General features: G+C 40.1%; 2 protein-coding genes across 6 annotated transcripts; one reads left to right on the top strand and one right to left on the bottom strand.

Annotated features, from left to right (window-relative positions):
- Nucleotides 1-2,911: 2,911 nt before the first annotated feature.
- On the bottom strand, nt 2,912-6,081 carry LOC114362857 (uncharacterized). Its single transcript, XM_028318419.1, has 3 exons — nt 5,789-6,081; nt 4,776-4,898; nt 2,912-4,202 (listed from the first exon to the last, which is right to left on the bottom strand). The coding sequence occupies exons 1-3, from the start codon at nt 5,930-5,932 to the stop codon at nt 3,012-3,014; spliced, it is 1,458 nt and encodes a 485-aa protein (XP_028174220.1). The 5' UTR covers nt 5,933-6,081; the 3' UTR covers nt 2,912-3,011.
- A 605-nt stretch (nt 6,082-6,686) lies between these two features.
- Nucleotides 6,687-24,426, top strand: Paip2 (polyA-binding protein interacting protein 2). Of its 5 annotated transcripts, none has more exons than XM_028318418.1 (10): nt 6,687-6,794; nt 8,500-8,725; nt 10,330-10,444; nt 11,969-12,084; nt 14,284-14,411; nt 17,885-17,994; nt 18,656-18,790; nt 21,132-21,268; nt 22,333-22,521; nt 24,015-24,426. In XM_028318418.1, exons 2-10 carry the CDS (start codon nt 8,657-8,659, stop codon nt 24,261-24,263), a joined length of 1,248 nt encoding a protein of 415 aa, XP_028174219.1. In that variant the 5' UTR covers nt 6,687-6,794; nt 8,500-8,656; the 3' UTR covers nt 24,264-24,426. The 5 variants fall into 5 exon arrangements, with proteins under 5 accessions (XP_028174219.1, XP_028174217.1, XP_028174216.1 ...); XM_028318416.1 differs by having other exon boundaries at nt 8,497-8,725; XM_028318415.1 differs by lacking the exon at nt 6,687-6,794 and adding an exon at nt 6,902-7,100.
- Nucleotides 24,427-26,315: the final 1,889 nt, after the last annotated feature.

Raw genomic sequence — 26,315 nt, 5'->3', positions numbered from 1 at the left:
AGAATTATAGACCCATTTCGCTTCTGAGCCATATCTACAAGCTGTTTTTGATAGTCATTACGAATTGTCACGCTAGCAGGCTTGACAACTTTCAGCCCCCCGAACAAGCCGGTTTCTGAAAAGGCTTTAGTACCATAGACCATAATAATATACGCTACGGCAGATTATACGGAAGATCAAGGAGTATAATCAGCCACTTTGCGTTTGTGAACTATGAGAAAGCCTTCGATTCGATTGAGACATGGGCACTATGGGCAGTGCTGCAGTCTCTCCAACTGTGCCAAATTGACTATCGATACATTGAAGTGTTGAAAGGCTTGTACAAACACGCCATAGTAACAGTCCGTTTCAAGATCAGGACCCGAAACCTATCCTGTTGCAGCGAGGGGTGAGACAGGGAGACGTCATCACCACCGCCCTAGAAGATGTTTTCAAGCTTCTGGGCTGGAGCGGATTTAGCAGGAAGATCTAGGCACAATGCTCGATGGCCTCAATAGAGTCTCTCAACAAGTGGGTCTCAAAATGACCATGGACAAGATTTAAAAATCATGTCTAAAAACCGTGTTGCACCCACTCCTCTAAAAGTTGGAGACTCTACACTCGAAGTTGTTGACAACAATGTATACCTGGGACAAACAGTCCAGTTAGGTAGGTCCAACTTCGAAAAAAAAAGGTCAATCATCGAATCCAGCTCGGTTGGACAGCCTTCGGGAAGCTTCACGATATTTTCACGCGGCGTTTCCGTCGCGTCGCCGCTCCGCTTTGAATCCGCTTGAAATCCGCCAGAGTGGCAAGGGCCTTAAAACTCAGAGGCACACTCATGTTCAAATACCGTAGCCGAGTCCTAAAGCCGCGGTACGCGTTCGCCACGAAAAGAGTGAGCAAGACAGCAATATTTTACTCACACGTTTCATGCCTTGTTTATAACGACTAGTCTTAACGCCCAGTTAATAAAACATTGAAGCATTACAAATAATACCACATATAAACAACAAAATTAAAATTAAAACTAAATGTATTCTGTCGAGAACACTGAGAATATTCCCGGGAGCGTTCTCGGTTCTCGAGAATATTCTCACTGGGAATATTGCCGGGAACGAGAACTTTCTCAGCGGCACATCTCTAGTCGCGATCGACCGGTTGGCCACCCCTGGTCTATGATGATAGAATTTTACAAACAAACAATCAAATCTTTCCCCTTTATTTAAATAGTAGATGTAGTTAACAAGAAAAAGTACCTATAGAAAATAGGTGCACAACACATGCCTCTCATCTCAAATAATCTCTAAAAATACCCAAGATACAGATATTTGGACATCTTGTGACGTCACTAATCACACTGAAACACGTAGCACACCATACTATGTAGTTAGTATGGGTCGTGTCACGTGACGTCACGCTCAGCTTATTACAAACTTTGATATATCTCCCGACTTCAATACTTACTTGAGAGATCTCTTAAAACTTATGAATATTTCAACATTGTAATTTACAATCAATATAAACTTGGGAAACAGGGGCGTAGCTGCAGTCGTATCAATGATAAGGGACCCGTCTACGGTTCTTTTTAGGTTCAAAAATAACCTTTTTTACCCGACTGCGCCAGAAGGAAGGCTATGTTTTTTGGTACAGGGTCCGTCCAGTCAAGCTACGCTCAACATAGAATAGAATATTGGATTAAGTGGATGATATTTTACCTACTCTTAAAAATACCGTAGTTACCGGACATTATAAAACCTTAAATTCGAGTTATAATACCGAATAAAAACCTATATTAAAATGGACATCAATTACTGGATCTAGACTTGACTAGAAGAATTAAATTGTATTAATTAAAATATAGTATCTGTAATCATCTTAATTAACACCATAATGTTATCAATCTCAAAGAAAGCCAGAAAAAAAATAAAGTTATAAACTAAATAATATTTCAGGACTTCTCAATTTGGAAACAAAACATTACACTTTCGCCTAGAATATCAAAAATAACGACAGTATAAATTTTTAGTAGTACCAAAATACGTAGGTTTCTCTCCATAATAGTAAGTTTTAGTGAGCACGTAGAATCCCGTCCAATGACCCAAAGCTGCCCATCTTTGTCGCTCGCACGTAATTATGTTGCTGTCGCACTCGCACACTCACTGCGGGCGCGCGTCGCACAGTCGCGACAGCAATATAATTACGCGCGAGCGATAAGGATGGGTAGCTTGGGGTCATTGGACGGGATTCTACATGCTCACGGACCAGGCTTTAGTGTTTAATTAATACGCGTATAACTTGTCAGAATAATTTTGACTATAACTCCAAAAGTTAAACTTAAGGCCATGATTTCCCAAATTGTCGATATTTGACCGATTTTGTTTGCAGATAGCTTCTAAATGAAAAGATATTTTAGCAAACAAAAAATTGTACGAGTAAGTTAATGTCTTTAACTAGGGCGACAACTTTTCCAAAACACGATATTGCATAGTTTGTCCGATAAAAAAAAATCCCAAAGAAGTACGTCGACGGCTTTTTTGTTTTACTCTCATNTTGCTTAGTTTGAGACTAGAGTTTATTATTTATTTATTAACTACTAGCTGACCCGGCGAACTTTGTTCCGCCTTAATGGCAATAAATAACGGGATAAAAAGTATCCTATGTCCTTCTCCTGGCTCTAAACTACCTCCCTGACAATTTTCAGCTAAATCGGTTCAGCCGTTCTTGAGTTATAAGTGGAGTAACTAACACGACTTTCTTTTATAATATAGATAGATTTGAAGATTACGTAAACCGTCATCCAACTTACGGTTTGTTTTTACACTGTGGCGTCAACGCGTCGCGCGAGTGTCAGCGCGAGTGTCAGTGCGAGGTGTGCGGGGGCTGAGGTAAACAAATGCACGGCATCGAGGCGGTAAATCCTAGCCTTAACTAACATTAAAGCTTTAAAATTCTTCATGCTTTTCAAGATCAGTCTGAATTGCCGCGATATCATCCACGTAACCGAATGACTCGGGCTAGAAGTCTAGCCATCACAAAGCGCTTTTATCCAGATCCTCGTCAAAGCACGTCTGGGTTTCAGTGGAGTTGAAGCTTAATAGCACATCAGCTCTCAAGCTCGACCTAAATTCGGCGGTCTGAGTCTCAGTCGACGTCAAATTGATGCTACAGGGACTTGATGATACGCTGTCGAAGAGTCTATAGTTTGTTTTAGGCGAATCGTAAAGACAAACGCAGGTTTGGGTCTCTTTTATACTCAAATCTGGAGATTGGGTTTCCGATGTAATCGTTTCTTTGTTAGAACGACTCAAGCCAAACTCAAGAGGGAAGGTTTGAGTTTGAATATCGGATAGGGAGACTGTTTCTGAGAAAAATATGGATTCATCTTCGCTGTTCTGCGATTTTAGGGATAAAAGGTCTTCGAAAACAGTTTGCGTTGATATTTCGTCGGTTTTTGCTTCGTCGCTTTTGCCGGGAATATTCCAAAGCGAGACGTCATTTTTTATATTTTCCTCAGGTTTCAAGGTTTGAGTCGCGAAAGAGCGCTTTGGACTGTCACACATGTAGTTTTCAAGCCGCTCAGTTTCCACTTTAGCCTTTTTTGTTTCAGTCTCTATTTTGGCTTTTCGTTTATATGCTTTGCGGTCATTCTTATACTGTTTGTGTATTTCCGGGTGTCGCCGCATCAAATGTACCAGCAGTTTCTCGTTCAGATCATAATCCATGGGACAAACTGGACACGAATATTTCATGTTGCACGTACTTAGATGTCTGTTAAACTCAGAATCGGTCGTGAATCTGAGGCTGCAAACGTCGCAATGAAGTCGTTTGTTCTTGTGCACTTTATTATAATGTTGGTTCAGAAACTTCCTGCCGGAAAACCATTTATTTTCTTTAGTATTGCTGGCGTGGTAATTACAGTCTTTAAAAGCACAGTAGTACCGGAATTCGATCTCGAACGACTTTTCGTCTACATTATGGTATTTTGATAGATGATGGAGCAAATCGGGCTTTTTGAGAAACTTGTCGGTGCAACTGTAGGGACAGGAGAAGTATATCTTAGACTCAGTGTCCGCTGCAGTTATCATGATGATTAGTTGGTCTTCGCAGAGGATACAGGATATTGAGATGGGATCGGACTCCTGTTCCTCCGTTTCATCGGTTTTATTTTCAACCAATTCGACGATCGGTTCAGGCGATATAGACGATTCTTTTGTTTTTTTCTGTAACAAATTAATCATGGTAAGTGCTTTTTAGAAGCCTACTTACAAAAATAAATAAGTTTTCTAAGACTTGAAAATCTATTACATCTCGTGGGACTCGAACCCACTTTCTAAAGATTTGTTCTGTTCTATAGGGCAACGATTCTGCGGGCTATGTCAGTCACTCTGGTTCTCCTACGGATCTCGTCATTTCTGATTTGATTACGCAGGAAAACTCCGAGCATAGCACGCTCCATCGCCCTTTGAGTGAACCTTCTTATGAGGCACATTTTCAAGTGTATTTTATGCTGGGAACCTGCATTATTCCATCAAATCAGTGAAGTATTGTAGCCTTTGATATTAAACAGAAAACTTGTGCACTCTTTTTCACTCTTTACGATCATTCATTTTTAATTAATTCTTCTTCCTCGGTCCTTCTGATGAGGATCGCGACCACAGATAGTTCCTCCACAGACTGCGGTCATAAGCTGTGTGAACCGCATTATGCAAACTTTCGCCCACCGTCCGAGAGTTGGTCGGACACAGTAAGGAAGACGGTGGGTGGAAGTTTTATTTAATGAATTTTCAATTCACCTTCATGATGTCAATCAGCACGTTGTTCGAGTTGCGGCACTGTTCGCGGAAACTCTTGCACTTGTCCAGCAAGTCCTCACACGTGGTGCAGAGCAGCTGCGACAGGCCGTTGGATTGGTCCACCTGTGATACGAGTAGATAAGGTTGTATGGTAACTTTGAAGCTGTAATAATAATAATTTACCACAGAAATAGGGAAAGGGAAAGGGGAAGACCGCCTAAATGATGGACATATACGGCAGCAGGCTGGAGTGAATTGGATGCGTGTGGCCAGGGACAGAAGTCGGTGGAGGGTTGAAGAGGAGGCCTATGTTCGAAGGCGAACCCAAAGGCTGATATAGATAGATAGATATATTGACCATAGAAATTGGTACAAAAATACTATAATTATAGGGTCATATTAAAGTAAACATAATTATCTGTAGGCAAGTAGGCATATCTTTTAGATTCTAGCTTTCTAATAATGTAACGATGCATGTGAAATTATATGTTGTTGGTAAATCTTTAACAATAAATAAATAAACATTGTTCTGAACAACTTTCATTATAAAAGAAAAAATATGTACTTTTTTCTTTTGTGTTCTTTGTATTTCTAATCCAGGCATGTACTATGTACAGCAGCAGCAGCTATTTATTAACATTATGCAAAGAAAAAAAAGTCAGATAAAATCTGTCGTCAGACAGAGGTGGAAATACCTCAATAGGTGGGCATTAAGCAACATACCTTCTGATCTAATTACCTAACTTTTCTATTGCCAATAAAGAGCGTTTAGAGAGTTTCTACAGTCTGTTAAAAGTCTGCTAACCCTTGAAAAAGAGGCTGACAATAGTGACTGAGTTTCTTGCGCTGCTTCTTCTCAGCACTGGCCCATTTATTGTCCCGAAGCAGTGGTAGGGTTAATACTGGGACGTGTAAAAATGCTTTTTAAAAGCCTACTTGCATAAATAAATTAGTTTTATGAGTCATAGTTCGAGTCGTTCGTAGTTGTATACTTTGGCTTAGTACCACCATACCTGTACATTAGTGAACTTAAAGAAGTCCTCGGTAAGGCCCCACTCAACCATGTCCTTCATGACACCGGACTCCGCTAAGCAGCCCCGGCAGAGCACGGCATACTCTTCCAGAGGTTTTTCTAATTCCGCATATGGCGCTCCCATGTTGAAAATTGTAATACCACTTCAACCTATCGCAAAGTCAGTTCAAATCGTAGCACTGAACATTATGTAAAACTACAAATAAGTTTAAATTAAATATGAGATAGATTTCGGCAAAATTGGCAAGTTTTTCAGTCACGAGTTCACGACTTGCGAAAAACAGAGCCCCGATTACGGTATTTTTTAACGTCAACAATCCAGACACGCTTCTCGATTCTGCGATACGATTGGTCGTTCAACAGCGTACGTCAGCTGTTTTGACCAATCGTATTGCAGAATCAGAAACGCGTCTGGATTGTAGACGTTAAAAGTTACCGTAATCGGGGCTCAGGAAGAAAACTTTTCACATTTTGACAATCGGTAAATATTGACAAAACTTCACAAAGCGTTTGGTTCGTTAAGTAAAATGTAGTTTTGAGACTATTTTTCCCTCAAAATAGAAAAGAGTTGAAAATATTTCATTTAATATTAGAACTAAAAGAATGTTGAGTAATTTTTTAGCAGATGAAAATCACGAAAGCAATATACTTTTAATTTGTTCTGCTCTAACACTGCTATCGAAACGAAACGTATTCGTTTTCGTCCGAAAATCTGCCGCGTCCGGTTAGTTTGAAATTTTGGTCAGTAAGGTAATTTTTATTTATATTTGTGATAAATTGAATTAATAATTTAAAATATATACATTAAAATTAACTTTAATAATAATAATATCAGTGGTGATGAGTGTGAAACTAAAAATCAATGTTGCTAAATAAAAAAGGCTGTCAACAACTAAATACCACAAAATTTTAAACAAAGAACTAATCAGTTTGACAACTATTTGGCTCAGCAAAATTTACAAGAGTATGATTGTCGCTTAGAAAAGGTAATTATTTAATTATTACTCGTTAATTTCCAGCAAATATAGTTATAAATCTTCATAAATAAACACCGGCTTCGCCACCCGCGTGAAGTTGTCTGAATTTGGGAGTTCCTTTGATAGCTGCACGAACTTCAAAACGGTAGCCATTTGCGCCACGAAGGCTACGTTCGTCGTGTGTGTGAATTTGTGGAATTATAGGTTAGAGTGCTAATTTAAGAAAATATAAGTGCGTCAATACCGCCTGTAAAGGCATAGGGCACGACAAAGTATCGTTTTATGCCCTAAAAGCGCGGAGAGCGCGTCAAATGAGTAAGTACATTTTGCATAAGTTTGTACTGTGCCAGGATTTCTCGGGGAACTCTGGACACGTGCTAGATTTATTTTAATTTTTAGCACGATTTCATAGCTCCTGTCCTCGCTGGCGATTGCCTTTTGCGTGGTACTTTATGTCTATTACATATCCTGGAATATCCGGTGGTCTGCGTGGTTGAAATGTCGCTCAGTGCATTATTATTTCGATTCTAGGTGATCTATTTTTATGCTTGGCCTATGCACTTGTTCTTATTCAAATTTCGAAAATAAGTTTTTTGCGTTTGCCGCGTTGGATTCGTTTAAAAATAACCATACGTGGAAAGTGAGCCTGCAAAATAGAAAGTTGACGAAATTGAAATGTATTTGGGGTAATATTTTGTTGACATTAGATTTCATAATAATCAGTTTTTGGTGTGTTGACGTGTTTTTGAGGTGAATCGTGGTATTTTTCGGGTTAGATCATGGTTATTTCTGCATTTTACATTCATAGTCAGTCTTGTTTTTATGAAATTAGTGATGTTTGATCATTAGATTATTCACAATTTAATGTAGCTACCTATAATCATGACCATTATAGATAATCACTAATGACACTGGCAAATATTGGCCCAAAATTACTTAATTCTCCACATATTTCCCAAAATGCAAGTTGAAAGTAGAAATAACTAGGAAGACATACAATTTGTTGCGATACTGATTTGTGATCTGGTTGTGCAGAGTGACATAGTTTAGAAATATTCGCATATTAATCCAAAACGATTGTGTAAACTGGTAAAAATTCATGCATTCTTGCGATATTAACATTTGTACTCATGTTTTTTGTGGTTTTTTAAGGCTCAAATTGCAAATCAGCAAAAGTAATTTAACCATAATTTTATAGTGAAGAAAATTATTCCAAGGTATTTTTATTGTACACTAGCTTTTGACCCAGGATTTGCTTGTGTTAATTTCGGTCTACCACAAAACGTATATCCATCTTTATTCTATGGATAATCTAGAATTCGAAGAGTGATTGATTGTTTCTAATCGGTCAAGTAGTTTCAGAGCCTATTTGAAGAGTAGATTCAATAGATTGACAGCTTTTATAGCGCTAGCACGAAGGCTAGCAACTTCCAATAAGTTGTTAGTGTTAAATCTGCACTACATTACACCGAGTGACCCTATGGTGTCGTGCACCATGCATAGACAACTTTCCTATCACTCGTACATTATAAACTTATATTTTGCGGATTAGTTCTTTCAAATCAAGAAATTTTGCAATAATTAAGTTGCTTAGTTGGAAGAGTAGTCGCCCGGCAAGCGAAAGTTTGTGGGTTCAATTCCCGCCTTAGGCAGTTAGATTTTTCAAGTTGTTTATTTAAAAATAATTAACGATTTAAAATTTCTATTCCAGCAGCCGTGAACACCAGAAATGAAGATAGACACCAATTCACACACGACACAAAATAATATTACAAGAGTGCATATTTCTGACAACACTTCGCGTTGAGTTTGAAAGTAACCTCAAAAATCTTGACTAACATTAGTGCAATAAGGACAAAGTCAGTGGAACCATGAAAATACCGGAGACATCGGCTAACGTTGGAGCATATTATGGAAATGAGGAAAATGGACAGTGGCAGGTAAATATAATGTAGATTTTATCGATTATAGGGAAAGTGAACAGGTTATAACTGCTATGGTTAATTTAAAATTATCACTTCACGGGATTTATTGCAACAATATCTATTTTAACGGTAAATAAAATATTTACCTTACCGACGTTTCGGCTCTGTTGCACGAGTCATGATCGCGGGCAGACTGACCGACAATTTTATAGTAAAAATGCAACATAATCGTTTAAAATATTATATGGTTAATTTGTATGTGTATGTATGGCATTTAGTCCACCATTGTACTTGAGCAATCAAATTTAAAATGTGGAAAAAGAGAATCATTAATATGGTACAGCACAATAATGATTTGTCCAACGGTTGACCGACCACACCAACACCATAACTTGTCCAGGGGGTATTTTGGTTCAGCGAGGGTGAATTCTGGTTCAAAGAGGGAGCATTATTCAGAAAGTGAGCCTTCTTATTCAGAAGGGGAGCCTTCTTATTCAGAAGGGGAGCCTTCTTATTCAGAAGAGGTGCCTTCTTATTCAGAAGAGGAACATTCTGGTTCAGAGGGGGACCATTCTAGTTAAGAGAGGGAGCATTATTCAGAAGGTCAGCCTTCTTATTCATAAGGGGAGCCTTCTTATTCAGAAAGGGAGCATTCTGGTTCAGAGGGGGACCATTCCAGTTGAGAGAGTGAGCATTATTCAGAAGGTGAGCCTTCTTATTCAGAAGGGGAGCCTTCTTATTCAGAAGGGGAGCCTTCTTCTTCAGAAGGGGAGCCTTCTTATTCAGAAGAGGAGCCTTCTTATTCAGAAGGGGAGCCTTCTTATTCAGAAGAGGAACATTCTGGTTCAGAGGGGGACCATTCTAGTTGAGAGAGGGAGCCTTATTCAGAAGGGGAGCCTTCTTATTCAGAAGGGGAGCATTCTGGATCAGAAGTCCAGGTTTTTTCGTGTTTGGTCCAGGGCAAATTAGATAGAAGGGTGAGGGCAATTTGGTACAACCAAGGACTGGCAGATATACCTCCAACTGCCAAATTACAACATTGTTATCATAATTTTGTCGGCCGTTTGGTGTAGTGGTTCAGAACGGACTACTATGCTGAGAGGTACCGGGTTCGATTCCCGGCCGGGCAGAAATTGAAATGATGAATTTTAATATCTGTGACGGATCTGGGTGTTACTATGTATAATTTAATTTATGAGATATAAAACATTGATGTAGCTTAAATATTTACGAAGATACAGATGTGTCAGCTGGAGACATCGTACTCCAGCTCGCACATAGTTTTTTGATCGTGATTTTAACAGTATTTGAGCTAAAGTCTTGAAAATTCGAAAGCCTACTATTTGGATTCGACTGTAATTTTCGAGGTATAATACATTATCGTAGCATAAATATTTACGAAGATACAGATGTGTCAGCTGGGGACACGTGTCCTCAGCTTACACACAGAAAACAACTCATAGTTATGAGTATAGTATGTATCCGTTAAGCTAGCACCCATAACACAAGCATTAAGTTACTTACTTTGGGGCTCGCTGGCGCTGTGTGAAATTGTCCAAAGATTTATTTATTTGTATAAATAGGCGTTGTTTCTAAAACTTCCCACTTATTATCCGCAGCCAAACGGCGTGATAATCGACAGCGGCGTCGGCGGCGGCGTGGTGGGAAGCGGCGACGCCGGCGTGCACCGCCCGCCCGTCTATCCCATGCACATGCCGCGCCCGCATATCCCGGGTGAGTTTCTAGATAAGATTGTGAATGGTGGGAAATTATTTCCCACCAAAAACTGGGGGTTTTGAGGTGGGAAATAATTTCCCTCCACTCTTTTCTTATAAAATTCGAAATCTTCATTAAAAATATTGATCTCAGTTTTTATTTAACTCTTAAAATAATTTTCATTTCATTATTTTATCAGAAAAACCTATTCGTAAAAAATCTGTTTCGCACAATGTTATTTTCGGACTTACTATGCAAAAGGTCGCGGGTTCGATTCCCGCACAGACATTTTATGTGTATGAAATCTAATTGTATTTTCGCTGGTATTTTTTATGTATCTATTTACAACTTTTATAGCGCTAGCACGAAGGCTAGCAACTTCCAATAAGTTGTTAGTGTTAAATCTGCGCTACATTACATCGAGTGACCCTATGGTGTCGTGCACCATGCATAGACAACTTTCCTATCACTCGTACAACCCACTCAAAAGTCGAAGGATATATTTTGTTTAAACCACCAAAAACCAAACTAAAATCTTCCCTCACTGAAAATTGAATCCGGGTCTGAAGCAGGCGGTCTTTTTCTATACTAATATAAAGAGGGAAAGTTTGTGTTTGTAATAGTTTGTATATTGTTAAATTGTAAGGGGTAATCTCGGGATCTACTGAACCGATTTTAAAAATTCTTTCACCAATAGAAAGTCACATTATTGCTGAGTGTCATAGGTTATTTATGTATTGTAAAAAATCGAAAAATTCCACGCGGGCGAAGCCGCGGGCGGAAAGCTAGCTAAAGCCTGGTCCGTGAGCACGTAGAATCCCGTCCAATGACCCCAAGCTACCCATCCCTATCGCTCGCGCGTAATTATGTTGCTGTCGCGCTCGCACACTCACTGCGGGCGCCCGTCGCACAGTCGCGACAGCAATAGACGATGTCCAGGGTTCTGATGATGGCCTTTTAGTGCAGGAATCAAAAGCGTGTTTTTAGTTTTATAAACTACTAGCTGTGCCCGCGACTTCGTACGCGTGAAAACCCGTTTAAGCAACATTTTTCATTGTTGCTCTGCTCCTATTGATCGTAGCGTGATGTTGTATAGCCTATAGCCTTACTCGATAAATGGGCTATCTAACACTGAAAGAATTTTTCAAATCGGACCAGTAGTTCCTGAGATTAGCGCGTTCAAGTAAATAAACAAACTCTTCAGCTTTATAATATTAAGTATAGATTAATTTACTTATACGGTGTGTCCGGGCATGTAGTGATCAAACTTTAAGGGCGAAATCTAGGGACAATTTTATCGATAAAAATACTTCAAATTTGGGGCTTGACCCATTTATAGCAAAATTACAAGGCTTTAAGTTTTAATTTTTAGTTTTCACCTCTTCCTTCAAAAACAAGTGAAAGCGTTGGTAGCTTAACATTAATAAGCAAATATTTTATATCATGCGATAGCCAATAAAATTATCTTTTAGTAGAAGTAGAAAACAAAAATAAGTTTCATACATTTTATGGGAGTAAGAATGGATTTAATTTTGTCGGCAGCTGGCTACGTGATGGCGGGCGCCTTCTACCCGCCCGCGCCCTTTCCAGTAGCGGCGCCGCAGGACGACTTCGAGGACTACATGTGGATGGAAAATGAGGAAGAGTTCGATAAGCAGGTGCGTTTATTTAAATAAAACTGATTTATTTTTGCAAATAGGCTTTTAAAAAGCACTTTTACACGTCCCAATATTAACCCTACCACTGCTTCGGGACAATAAATGGGCCAGTGCTGAGAAGAAGCAGCGCAAGAAACTCAGACACTATTGTCAGCCTCCTTTTCAAGGGTTTACAGTCTTTAAAATATACAAATTATAAAATAAGAATGTGTAGCAAGTTCAGAGAAATGCTCCTGAATTAATATGTACATACCTACTAACGTTACTCTACTTATTTTACCGGCAGTTTTTTTTACCCGACTACGGCAAAGCAAAAGGAGGGTTATGATTTTGACAGGCTATGTATGTATGTACAGTCATGGAATGAAAAGGTTCGTCAGTCTTTAAATTGATTCCTTCAACGAATCGCGAGCACATATTACCTTTTGAAACTATGTTACAGAATAATCTCGAGTTAGAGAAAATAATCTTTAACTGTTCGTCAGTAAAGTTCAAAATTATTCAGATCAAAGTTGTTTGACGATTTATCTTGTCAAGAAGATTATTATGATTGATAAACTAAAACCTTCTTGTTGGTTCAACCTGCCACTATTATTTCTATTAAATAAAAAAAACTATTGTGAATTGGTCAATGTCATCATTGCATTGCACTGATGGGATAGAAAAATAAACAAGCAAAACCTTATTCGTTAGCAAACGTCATATTTATTTAAATGTTAGCAGCAATGTTTCTTGCACTGTTATGTTGGCAGGTTTGACTCTTACAGTACCTAGTGCAAGCGAAAACCGATACTAAGGTGACGAACCTTTTCATTCCGCGACTGTACATACCTACTAACGTTACTCTACTTATTTTACCGGCAGTTTTTTTTTAAATTAAATATCTGCAATCAGCCCAGCGGATTTAGGGGTCCTGCACACGACGCCGCTACCGCGCCGCCGCCGCGCCGTCGCCGCGCCGCTACACTGTTCATACGCACCGAGTAAAACGGTAGCGGCGTCGTGTGTAGAAGCGCTTAATCAGATTTAATGTTGATTGACATTCGACTTTTGGGGGGTGCACGTCCTGTGATGTGTCATCCCTGCTCTTTTTCTTTCCTGAGAAGTTTTCTATGGCAGGCATACCGGTAGAGAGTGGTGACTGAGTTTGTTGCGGCGTTTCTTCTCAGCATTTGCTAAATGTTGGGCTCGAAGCGCTGTTAGGGCAAAAAGGTTATGAAATAAAATCTGTACTTTTCGGGATACGTACGAGTAAAAAAGATGTGTTCAGTTGTAAGTTTCATTCGTAACTAATAACAAGAATGGGACGCGAATGCAGGCACAGGCTGTCCTGAAAATATTGTCAAGCTGAAGCCCAGATGTAGTGCATCAATAGGGCATAATGTTCGAGTTATTTTTTTTTTTAATAATAGACATAACAAGTCCAAATTTTTCATTGGTTTTGGACCGTATTATAAATTGAAAAATGGTGGTGGGAACTATATTCCCACTGCAGTAAAAAAAAGTTGTTTTTTTTGTCGGTGATATTTTTTGTCATTATCATTCAGCGATCAGCCATCAGCTTTTCTCAGATTTGTTTGAATTGGTAATAATGATAGTTCCGGCTCTGCACATCCCATCCCATGATATGTCACCTCGATTCTTTTACAATAAGGCCCAGAACAGACGGTGAAACGCAACTGCAACTTTCTGATGATTCTGATGAATGAAACTGAAACTGAAAGTTTCAAACTGGTCGCGTCATGTGAGATCTCTCAACGGTCGCTATGGCAGAAACTTAGATGCAACTCAAAAGTAACTAGCAGTTGCAGTTTCGTTGCAGTTGCGTTCACCGTCTGTTCTGGGCCTAACTCTTCATATTGATGCTATTCGCTTTCTCCTGAGCCTGAATGTCGGTGATATTTGATGATAATCGGCCGTCTGGTGTAGTGGTTCAGAACGGACTACTATGCCGAGAGGTCCCGGGTTCGATTCCCGGCCGGGCAGAAATTGAAATGATGAATTTTAATTTCTGTGACGGGTCTGGGTGTGACTATGTATAATATTTATGTATTTAAAAAAAAGTATATAAGTAGTATATCCGTTAAGCTAGCACCCATAACACAAGCATTAAGTTGCTTACTTTGGGGCTAGCTGGCGCTGTGTGAATTTGTCCAACGATTTATTTATTTTATTTATTTATTTAATCATTGTTTGCAGGTCATGCAGCAGTTGGAAGAGGAAGCCCTAATGGAGCAGTGCATCGAGGCGATGTTAGAAGACGAGCAAAGGGAGCGCGCGCGAGCGCCGCACGCGAGGCACAACCACGCGCGACCAGCGCCGCACACGTTAGTACTAATCTAATACACTGCATCAAATAAATCGCACCTCCCGCGACAAGCACTTATCAACAGTGTTGCCAACAGCTACCAAAGGCTCGTAGCTAGGAATTTAACAGAAAGTTGCTAGATTGAGTATTTTTTTCTCCCTAAAAAGTAGCTAGAAGTAGCTAAATTCCGAAATAAATAAAATACTAAAGAAATAAAACACTGCAGTTAATAAATCAGCTATAAACTTTAACCAACTTAACTTTAATACTGTGACTACTTAATTAACAAATAAAAGAAGACAATATTTTGATTATCTACCGAATATTATAATTATCTAATTATGTACGAAAAGAAGATGTAGAAGGTTCAGCTGCACATGATTTGGAATATTTTTCCATAGCACCCATTTTGTCAAGTACGGCTTTAGGAAAAACGTAATTGTGACAGCACTGGCCGCTTTTCCTGAGCGAATCTTTTATGCATAAAAAGAATTCAGAGTTATTAAACTCATTATATTCCTCTGTTTATTTTTTATTAAATTCATTTGGGAGAACAATCTTTCTACCTCAGCATTTCAATGCGGAAGTAAAAGACATGCTATAGCGAGTTCATGCACTTATGTCTTCAAATACTTTATAAAAATATATCATAATCAATAGTTGCTAGAAAAAGTAGCTAAAAAGTTTAGCTACAAATTAAAAAAAATTGTAGCTGCCTGACATCAAAAAGTTGCTAAATCTAGCTATAAAGTAGCTAAGTTGGCAAAACTGCTTATCAAACGTATGCATCCCCACTTCTCACTAACATTGGTATCATTTGAAAGCCTACACTCGCGAGCAAAAGTATGGAATCACTTACATGAAGTTGTTTCCACGCGATCTTGTGTACTAACGAATTTGTTAGGAACAAAAAAAGTGGCACCATTTTAAAGATTAAACTTTTATCTTTAAATTGATACCAAATTCATTTAAATCACACCAGTATTTAAAAAGATATCCCGGCTGATGTGAAGAAGTAACGAAAAAGACATGTATGAACTGTTTGATACGTCGCGAGTTGCGGCCTATTTATCCCCTATAAAAGCACGCGTTTTCGGATTTTTGCTTTCACAAGTTGATTCATACACATCTCCGCTTCTTTTGACACTTTACCTGGGATTCTACACCTTCAGAAGCAGCACAAATCGTTGCACTATTGCAAGAAGGCCTCAGCTAGCGGGCTGTCGCACGTCAGCGCCACATAAGCCAGTCCTGGGTTTCGAAAGTTTTAAGACGCTTTCGGGAGACTGGTGGCTTTACCCCGGGACCAAGTTCTGAACAGCGCCGGCGCACATCGCAGAGGGAAGACCGTTTTTTCATGTCAACATCTCTATGAAATCGTCATTTGACTGGAATCGACGTCCAGTAAGAGCTCAGAAATGTTCGTAGGATAGCTGTTAGCGAGTAGACAGTTTGTCTAAGACATAATCAATAGAATTTAACTCCAAAAAGGCCTGCCACAGGCTCGAAACTGACGGCAGGTCACCGATAAGCACGCTTTCAATTTGCTCGTACACATCTCGATGTTAAGTCGAGCAAGCCACCCCCATAAGCCACTGTTTCAGCCAACCAGCACTGCACAAATCGCTCCTCAGGCCGCCTATAAACCCGACCTCTTCAACTGCTGCCCTGCAAACACAGTTTGCATTCATCGGAGAACAGAACTCGCCTCCATTACTCGCCTTCCCATCGAGATGTGTACGAGCAAATTGAAAGGGTGCTTATCGGTGACCTGCCGTCAGTTTCGAGCCTGTGGCAGGCCTTTATGGAGTCAAATTCTATTGCTTATATCTTAGACGAACTGTCCACTCGCTAACAGCTATCTTACGAACATTTCTGAACTCTTGATGGACATCGATTCCAGTCAAATTACGATTTCATAGAGAGGTTGACATGAAAAAACGGTCTTCCCTCTGCGATGTGCACCGGCGCTGTTCAGAGCTTGGTCTCGGGATAAAGCCACTAGTCTCCCGAAAGCGTCTTGAAACTTTCGAAACCCAGGACTGGCTTATGTGGCACTGACGTGCGACAGCCCGCTGGCTGAGCCTTTCTTGCAATAGTGCAACGATTTGTGCTGCTTCTGAAGGTGTAGAATCCCAGGTAAAGTGTCAAAAGAAGCTGAGATGTGTATGAATCAACGTGTGAAAGCAAAAATCCGAAAACGCGTGCTTTTATAGGGGGTAAATACGCTGCAACTCGCGACGCATCAAACAGTTCATACATGTCTTTTTCGTTACTTCTTCACATCAGCCGGGATATCTTTTTAAATGCTGGTGTGATTTAAATGAATTTGATATCAATTTAAAGATAAAAGTTTAATATTTAAAATGGTGCCACTTTTTTTGTTACTAACAAATTCGTTAGTACACAAGTTCGCGTGGAAACAACTTCATGTGAGTGATTCCATAGTTTTGCTCGCGAGTGTAGTTCTAAACTTCATTTCATTAAAGGAAATATTTTTAACCCCAAAAATGTGTCTTTAGAAGGATCCAGAGTCACTTCTTCAAAAAATAGGTAGTTACGCTTGAGCCAACTTTTATGGCTATAAAACTGTTAAGTTGGGATTAACTGCTATCCATTTGTTAAAAAGGACACGTAAGATCATTATTTGGTTTTAAAACCACAAAACTGCTACTCTACTTGGTCCCAGAGGTGAGCCCCAAGTGAGGCCTTTTTTCATGACACATTTATGTGTTTTTATTTATTTATATATTTTAATGTGTTTTTCTTTAAGTTTATTTATTGGGCTTTCAAATAACATCAATATTGTTGGGTCACCATGATTGTGTCAGAAGAAAATCTTTAAAGTTCGCGTCGCGGAAGGTCCGATTTATTTGATGTTGAGTGTAGTTTATTCAGTACAGTTCTTTCCAGGACATTTATACACACCCCAAATATAGCTTGCCCTACCACCACTTCGGGACAACATATGGGCTGGTGCTGAGAAGTGACGGACGAGACTCAGTCACCTTTTTTCATTAGTTCATCGTCATCATCTCAGCCACAGGACGTCCGCTGCTGAAAATAGGTCTCTCCCAATGGTTTCCACATCGCCCGGTTGGTAGCGGCCTGCATCCAGCGCCTTCCTGCTTTATAAAGTCGTCTATCCACTTTATGGATGTCAACAAAGACCAAAAAATTACCAATTGATAACAATTGGTCACTATTATATGTCTATAGTCTGGTCTGCGAACACCTAGAATTTTGTCCAATGACCCCAAGCTACCCATCCTTATCGCTCGCGCGTAATTATGTTGCTGTCGCGCTCGCACACTCACTGCGGGCGCGCGTCGCACAGTCGCGACGGCAATATAATTACGCGCGAGCGATAAGGATGGGTAGCTTGGGGTCATTGGACAAAATTCTACGTGCTCACGGACCGAGCTTTAGAGGCGCAGTGTAAAATGTCCAAGGATATTTATTAATTTACTAACTTAAATCCCCTTATTTCAGAAGCAGCAACGGCCAAGCGTTATCCCTGGAAGAAACAGTGTCCCGATCAACACTCAACCCGTTGGCGGCCGAGTTTGTGCCCACGTTTGGGCGGAGGGAACCGCCGCCAGGTCAGTACCAGATTCGATGCCCGGTAGTGACAGTACAACACAAATAAACATTAATTAAAACTAAAAAAGATGAACACGGGTCTCAACACGGTCATTTTTATATGAGCTACATTGAATTCACGGCTTGACGTTTGACGTGTGACGTGGTGACAAGCAGACTTCTCTATTTTAGTTGAAATGTAACGCGAAAGTTAAAAATGTAAAACATTAATTAGTTTTAATTTTATTTCAATGAACTAAAATAGAAAAGACCAGCTTCGATGGAGTTCAATTCTCAGTGGTAACAGCAGAGCACAACTTTTGTATAAAAAAATAATTCTGGTTTAAAATCTCAGTTTTCAATCAATAAAAAAAATCTGGAATTCTAGTTGCTTGATCAGTTGTCCAAGCTCAAAAAAAAGTAATTATTAAGTGTCCTTAATTGCGTTTATGAGTTGGCAACACTGCTGAGCAATATAATCTTATTCGACAGTGACTGTGGTTCCACCCTCAGATAGTCCGTTTCTTCTAGAAAACATTAAATAAACGGCAAGCGAAAGGTCGTGGGTTCAATTCCCGCCTGAGGCAGTTCGATTTTTTCAAGTTGTTTATTTAAAACATGAAATGAGTGGTGAAACTTTTAATTTTAATCAAGAAATCACAAAGAAAAATATAATTACAGCCGAAGACAAACCAGAGACGCCGCCTGAGGCCGCTCCGTCCACAGAAGCCAGTCCGGCGGTCACGGAGGACACAACGGAACACACACAGAGCGCGGAGGAGAACACAGAAACACACACAGATGTTAAGACTGAAGGTTGGTGTCTAATCTGTGGCTTAAACCCTTTTACAGAGGTGGGAAGATAGTTCCCACCTATTTTAAACCTTAATCGCTTGTCTTAAGGTCCAAAAACAATTAAAATTTTGATTTTAATGACTGTTACAGGGTTAACCCTTTATACAGTAGTGGGAATATAATTCCCACCATATTTTGAACTTCATTCCCTTGTCAAACTGACAGAACGCATTCAGTATGACAAATGCTTTATAGTTCCAAAATACTGAACTGTCCTATCGATGACATTGACAGTGGGGCGCCACCGTCAATACCGGATCGCTGGTTCAGATTTTTGCCATGTTGGAAACCATATAGTTGAACGATGGTAGCCCCCCCTGTCATTGAGTTTGGTGGGACAGTTCAGCGTGGGTCATCTATACACCCGTATTCACAAACGATGTTTACTTCAGCGAAGCAGCAACGCTATGCGAAGTCAAACGCACAGCACGAATAGAGCTCAGATTGATTCGTGTGTGTTACTCCGTCACTCAAGTATAGTCTATGAATAGGTTTTTGAGACCCTGTGCGTCCACGCGCACTGTGAGACCTCATAGTAATGTTTGAATTCGGGTGTAAATCACGATAATGTATTCTTAACATAATTTTATAGCGCTAGCACGAAGGCTAGCAACTTCCAATAAGTTGTTAGTGTTAAATCTGCGCTACATTACACCGAGTGACCCTATGGTGTCGTGCACCATGCACAGACAACTTTCCTATCACTCGTACAAATGTTTCTGACAGTTCTGAATGTGAAATCTGGCACTGTAAGACTATACAGTTTCTTCTATCCAGGAACATGGTTAACTTGATAGAATTTGTGGATAATTCTATCCTACTTAATATTATAAAGGCGAAAGTTTGGATGTCTGGATGTTTGTTACTCTTTCACGCAAAAACTACTGAACGGATTTTGTTGAAACTTTACAGTATTATTGTTTGTAACCCAGATTAACATATATGCTATAATTTATGACGATATTGTGACAAATAAAGAAGAACGGTCATCTGTGACCCAGGCCCGACAGAAACGAGACATGCCTCAGTTTTTTTGTCATGTCTTAATTAGTTAAATTATATATTTTTTATATTCGAAATCTATGTATAACACCAAATTATTACCCTTTGTTTTTGTTCAGGCGTCATACAAAAACTAATACAAAATGCCTATTTATCACCAAAATTGGTAAATGTATGTACCTAAATAGCTGCTATGGAATGTATCTAGGTGACCTGGAGATACAGCCGGATTATACAGGGTGGAAACGAGAAGTTACAAAATCCAAAAATTCAATGTTACCAGCTTCCATAATCTGTAACCTATTATTGGTACCATTTGAAAGAGCTCGTGAAGCACTTTCAGAATCAGTAACTAGTTTTTCGATATCTTGTATAGTTTAGAAATAATCGAGTGAGATCACTTATCGTTCCATATGTATAACCATCCTGTATAATCCGGCTGTATCTCCAGGTCACCTAGATACATTCCATAGCAGCTGTAATAGACATTTAGGTACATACATTTACCAATTTTGGTGATAAATAGGCATTTTGTATTAGTTTTTGTATGACGCCTGAACAAAAACAAAGGGTAATAATTTGGTGTTATACATGGATTTCGAATATAAAAAATATATAATTTAACTAATTAAGACATGACAAAAAAACTGAGGTATGTCTCGTTTCTGTCGGGTCTGGGTTTTTTTTTGTATGGGGCGTGACCGTTCTTCTTTCAGTAAATAAATAAGACGTCTAAAAAGCGCCATCTATCGTCATTGGTTAAAATCTACAGCGCTGGACAAACTACTGTTTTTGACATTCGTAAATATTCATACCGTGAAACGCCATTTATCAATATGATATCTAACGGGGGTAAAACGAGGTCCACGCGTACGAAGTCGCGGGCGGCCGCTAGTAAGGAATAAGGCCTCCCTAACCCGTCTGGAGTATAGACCAAATTATTTGCCTCTGGTAAATTGGAGATTGCTCCTGCAGTGGAGACCAAATGACCTGATGATGAAGCACAAAAGATCCATATGGTCTGGTCAACTCATTTTACTTTATGCCAAGACTAGCGGCCGCCTGCGACTCGTACGCGTGGATCCCGTTTTACCCCCTTAGGCGTGGAAATCCTTTAATAGCGGATGCCTTCGTCATAACATCTACCTGCATGCCAAATTTCGCCCGAGCCGTCCAGTGGTTTGGGCTGTGCGTTGATAGATCACTATGTCAGTTAGTCAGTCAGTCACCTTTGTTTGAGTTATTTAGATGTTGACACCGAAGTTCAATGTTTTAATTTTTGCCCAACTTTTTCTCCCAGTTGCAGAGCCCACAACGCCGCCAACGCCCACAGCCGTTACAGAGGAAAGTCCGGACGACAAAAGGCCGAAGGAAGTCAAAAAAGACGCCAAGAAGGAAGCCAAGAAACCCGCCGCCAAGGTCGAAGTCAAGCCCAAGGTATGCAGTCTATGACACCATCACATCGCATAAACCTTTGTCACCTGTCATGCTGTCATCCGCTTTGCAATGGAGGGAAGTCGAACCTTAACTTCGAACTCCTATGTTCTTCTGATTAATTCCGTTGCGGGTCCAATTGCAGTTAACTTTCCCCCGGGACAAACTTGACCTTCACTGGTTGGGTTATTGGCGGTCAAGCTGTAGATCCTGGCTACACAGGAGTTGCAGTGGTCGAAAGGTGGGAATAGTCCCACCATCACATATTTTTGCCCTGGACTTCGTCCGTGGGCAATGGTTCTTTATGGAATAAGCTTATCCTGCTTTTGCTACAAGTTAGAGCGAGATAAAAAATGATGATCTACTAAACTGAAAACTGCAACAAAATGTGAGCAACAGTTTATTACTTGAATAATATCAATAGCCACGATAGCCGAACGGTGAAGGGGTCGGACTGGCCGACTCGTGATCCGGGGAACGCGGGTTCGAATCCCGCCGCCGCTCGACTATTGTGGTGAGCTCACTCGTGACACAAGTATAGTTTAGTACGAGGGCCTAACGGGACTATTAGCGACGGGACTTTAAATGACAGTAATCTTTAAAACAAGAACTTGTGATTGAAAATCTCTATAATAGGCTAAAGCCCGGTCTGTGAGCACGTAGAATTTTGTCAACATAATTACGCGCGAGCGATAAGGATGGGTAGCTTGGGGTCATTGGACAAAATTCTACGTGCTCGCAGACCAGACTTTAGTATCGTAAAGAATTTTTTTAGTCCGTCAATTTGAATATCGAAAAATATTGGACACGTATATTTTTCATTGTCAATACAAAGTTATGGTGCGTTGAAGTTCTGCGCGACGTCACAAAGTGCTGCACTTTTGAGCACTCATTTACGTCACGGGCCTTTTCTTCTCTTTACATTTTCATTAGTTTCAAAAAGTGAAAAATAAGTATCGAGTATTTTTTGATAACCTAACTGACGGACTAATTAAAACTCTTGCTTTTTTACCCAGGAAATATCCCTATAATACTTCTGTGTGTAACCTTAAGATTTTTCTGTGTAGGCAAAACCAGCGCCCGTCAAGTCGGAGCCCAAAGTAGCCGCCAAGAAGAAGGACGCACGCCCAGCGCGGAGCGAGCCTGCCCTCGACGCCACAGTGCCTACAGCGCCGACAACGCCGACAGTCACAGCTAACGCGACCACAGTGCCTACAGTGTCTGCGGTGCCGCCAGCGCCCGCGGAAGCACCTAAGGTAGGAGAAATTTGTCTAAAATGGGCCTACAACGCCTACAATGCCGACAACAAACGCAATGACAGTGTCTGCGGTGCCTACAGCGCCCGCGGAAGCAACTAAGGTAGGAAACACTTGTCTAGTCTCGCGACTACAGTGCCTACAGCGCCTACCACGCCGACAGTCACAGCTAACGCGACCACAGTGCCTACAGTGTCTGCGGTACCGCCAGCGCCCGCGGAAGCACCCAAGGTGACTAAAAATAAGATTAGAACGCCTACAGTGCATATGTCGGCATTGTAGCCGACAGAAAAGACCGCCATCAGTGCCTACAGTGCTTCCAGAAGCACTTAAGGTAGGAATAACTTGTCTACAATGGGCCTACAGTACCTACAGCGCCGACAACGCCGACAGTCACAGCTAACGCGACCACAGTGCCTACAGTGTCTGCGGTGCCGCCAGCGCCCGCGGAAGTACCTAAGGTAGGAAACACTTGTCTAAAATGGGCCTACAAAGCCTACAGTGCCGACAGAAAACAACGCCATCAGTGCCTAATGTCTGCGGTGCCTACAGCGCCCGCGGAAGTACCTAAGGTGACTAAAAATAAGATTAGAACGCCTACAGTGCCTACAACGCCGACAGTCACAGCTAACGCGACCACAGTGCCTACAGTGTCTGCGGTGCCGCCAGCGCCCGCGGAAGTACCTAAGGTGACTAAAAATAAGATTAGAACGCCTACAGTGCCTACAACGCCGACAGTCACAGCTAACGCGACCACAGTGCCTACAGTGCCTGCGGTACCGCCAGCGCCCGCGGAAACGCCTAAAGTGAGCAATATTTCTTTAAAATGGGCCTACAAAGCCTACAGTGCCGACAGAAAACAACGCCATCAGTGCCTAATGTCTGCGGTGCCTACAGCGCCTGCGGAAGCACCTAAGGTAACTTATTTGAAATGCGACTACAGTGCCTACAGCGCCTACCACGCCGACAGTCACAGCTAACGTGACCACAGTGCCTACAGTGTCTGCGGTACCACCAGCGCCCGCGGAAGCAACTAAGGTAGGAAACACTTGTCTATAATGGGCCTACAACGCCTACAGTGTCTACAGAATCAGTGAACTTCAGAAAAAATACACAAAGTATAGGGTTCAGTGACGGAGTCCTGTATCCTACAACGCCTACAGTCACTACAGCGTCGACATACATACATAAAACTCCGTTGTCTAGTACTCATGGTCCAAATAACGTTATAAAATGGCCAAGGTAGGGATGTTATGGATATGTAGTTTCGGTTATGGATACGGTTACGGATATAGGAATAATATTATACCGGTTACGGTTACGGATATTTTTTTATTTCGGATATCCGAAAGTTTCGGTTACGGTTACGGATATCCATAACATCCCTGGTCCAAGGCACGTTAAGCTAAACACTGGCTTCTTATATCCTTTAAATAAGGGGTGATTTTGTAACGATTCTATTCCAAAATATTCAATGTACCTTTCTATTCCAGCCTCAAGCACCATCAGTGGAAGAATCAACGCCAACTGGCCCCAAACCTATCAACTACGCCGCAGCAGCGCGCGCTACCAAACCCAAGAAGCCTTCAGCCCCCACTGCAGCCCCTCCTGCCCCCACCTCTGCCCCCCCTAAGGCAGAGAAGAAACCCACAGACAAACTAGACAGGAAAGAAAAGGCGAAATCGGAGAAGCCAGCGCCGAAACCAGAGAAAACTGTGCAGAGAAAAAACTCTACCAAGTGAGTAAGATCCTTCAGACCTTTGTTGAAACCTCGTTGATGATTCTACACGATATTTCTATGTGATTGGTATAAATATTGAAAGAAAAGAAAAAAAGATACGTTTATTACAAAACTAGCTTTCCGCCCGCGGCTTCGCTCGCGTGGAATTTTGTCTGTCACAGAAAAACAATATCGCGCGCGTATTTGCTCACCGTTTAGACCTACCCTGGACTACGACAAACATTTTAAAACCAAAATCAGCTCAATCGGCCCAGCCGTTCTCGAGTTTTAATCAGACTAACGAACATCAATTCATTTTGTCTGTCAGAAAAACTTTAGGGCCTGCGTCCCTGTTTCAAAAATCGGGATAAAAACTATCCTTTATTTTTATTTTATTTGATTTATAATATTAGTAGGGATATTTATTGGTTGAAAAGTCATAAGAAAGCGCTTTTACACGTCCCAGTATTAACCCTACCACTGCTTCAGGACAATAAATGGGCCAGTGCTGAGAAGAAGCAGCGCAAGAAACTCAGTCACTATTGTCAGCCATATTTTATTTCAGATTCAAATTCAAGCAATTTCAATACTTAAACCAATCACAATAGAGTGTAGATTCATAGCGAGTGTGATACGAGCGTCTGGGATGTATAAATATACAAAATAGTATGTAATAACATTCATACTGATTTTTTTAAATTCTTTCTCGAGTAAAATTTAAATAATTGTAATGATTAAAAATTGTGTATTATAAATAAAAAAAATATTACATAATATAACAAAAAAAAAACGGTAACTACATTTTAATGTTATGTGAATTGTAAGTTAAATATTTTAAATATAAAAATAGTTTTTCTCCACTGAAGTTTGTACCTCTTTACTGATCCATAGAGTTCAAATTTGATCAATTCAGGATCGGTTTAAATTTACTTGTTGTAATATAAACCTTACGGCCTTTAATTAAGAATTCATTTTGGAACGTCAGTGGGAAAAACCTTGCACACTTTAGGAAACATAGGGTGGTATTAAATTTTTACTTTAAACAGTAATAAGATGGAACTCAATAAGTTCAAAATGGTGAATTTTTTCTCATTCAAGTAGTTTTACTTTAAATATTGAACCTTAAGACAAGGTTCAAATGCCTTAAGAAGGTTACAAAAAATAATATCACCCTGTATCTAATATCTAGCCTAACCAGTAAGGCTGTCCATTTATCCTATCCTAGTTTTAATTAATTATTAAATGAATAAATGAAAAAAAAAAGTATTGTACATTTATGGTCTACTAAAAAATGTACATTAAAAAAAATGCACATATTATGGGTATTCCTTAGGTGTAATAGCAGAATGTTAGTGGTGTGTGAAAAGTATGTATATCTGTCTCTCTCACTCTAATAGAGACTGAGAGAGGCGGGTATAGTGTGTGGAAACTTTGCAGGGTAGGCCGTCTCTTTCTGGCGCATGTCAATTCAGCAATGACAGAAGGAGATGGAGTGTTTTACAATTTTAGGGGTCGCTGTCAAATGTTGACAGGATTCCTATTATTGCATTTAGTTTAACAGCAGATGGAAGGTGTATGGAATGTGATAGGATTTGGTTCTGACACACAATGTCAGCTGTCAAAATGTTGACGTGTCACTTTGACATTTAGAAGAAATTTAAAAATTGCCTAAAATACAATATGAATAATGTCAATTCGATTCAAAACAGTGCGGGCACTGTGTATAATATAGTTTTCTCTATCACTCGAGAAAAACTCGAGCGCGGCTATCTCTTTCACACAATAAAATTAAAGAAATATACATACAAAAGGAAAGTATACATAATTTTCACACGCCACCAACGGTATATAATATAAACATAAATATAGTGTGTTGTTTTTATTTTCGTCAGACGATCAGGGTTGCCAGGAGTGAAAAATTAATACCTTTTTGGTATAAAATTGTTTGTTTTTTATTATTATTAATATCATAACTCGTGTATCGGTCTTATTTTAGTGATTTTATATAGTTTAAGATGTAGACAACCTTTTAATGTCATGTAGGATGTATACGTTTTATTTTTTAGTTTTTAAT

This window comes from Ostrinia furnacalis, unplaced genomic scaffold, assembly GCF_004193835.3.
Source record: "Ostrinia furnacalis isolate ACB-3 unplaced genomic scaffold, ASM419383v2 OfSCF6825, whole genome shotgun sequence".
Taxonomy (NCBI): domain Eukaryota; kingdom Metazoa; phylum Arthropoda; class Insecta; order Lepidoptera; family Crambidae; genus Ostrinia; species Ostrinia furnacalis.
The sequence above is the reverse complement of the archived record's forward strand: the minus strand, read 5'-3'. Positions and strand labels throughout refer to the sequence as shown.

Bases quoted from the DNA above. Each gene is read 5' to 3' on its own strand.
- LOC114362857 (XM_028318419.1), bottom strand. From the start codon at position 5,932: ATGGGAGCGCCATATGCGGAATTAGAAAAACCTCTGGAAGAGTATGCC. The intron at 4,899-5,788 runs GTATGGTGGTAC...CTCGTATCACAG, and splicing joins TTAAGTTCACTAATGTACAG to GTGGACCAATCCAACGGCCT. The intron at 4,203-4,775 runs GTGAATTGAAAA...AATTTGTTACAG, and splicing joins TGCTGATTGACATCATGAAG to AAAAAAACAAAAGAATCGTC.
- Paip2 (XM_028318418.1), top strand. From the start codon at position 8,657: ATGAAAATACCGGAGACATCGGCTAACGTTGGAGCATATTATGGAAAT. The intron at 14,412-17,884 runs GTTAGTACTAAT...CCCTTATTTCAG, and splicing joins GCGCGACCAGCGCCGCACAC to AAGCAGCAACGGCCAAGCGT. The intron at 21,269-22,332 runs GTATGCAGTCTA...TTTTCTGTGTAG, and splicing joins AGGTCGAAGTCAAGCCCAAG to GCAAAACCAGCGCCCGTCAA.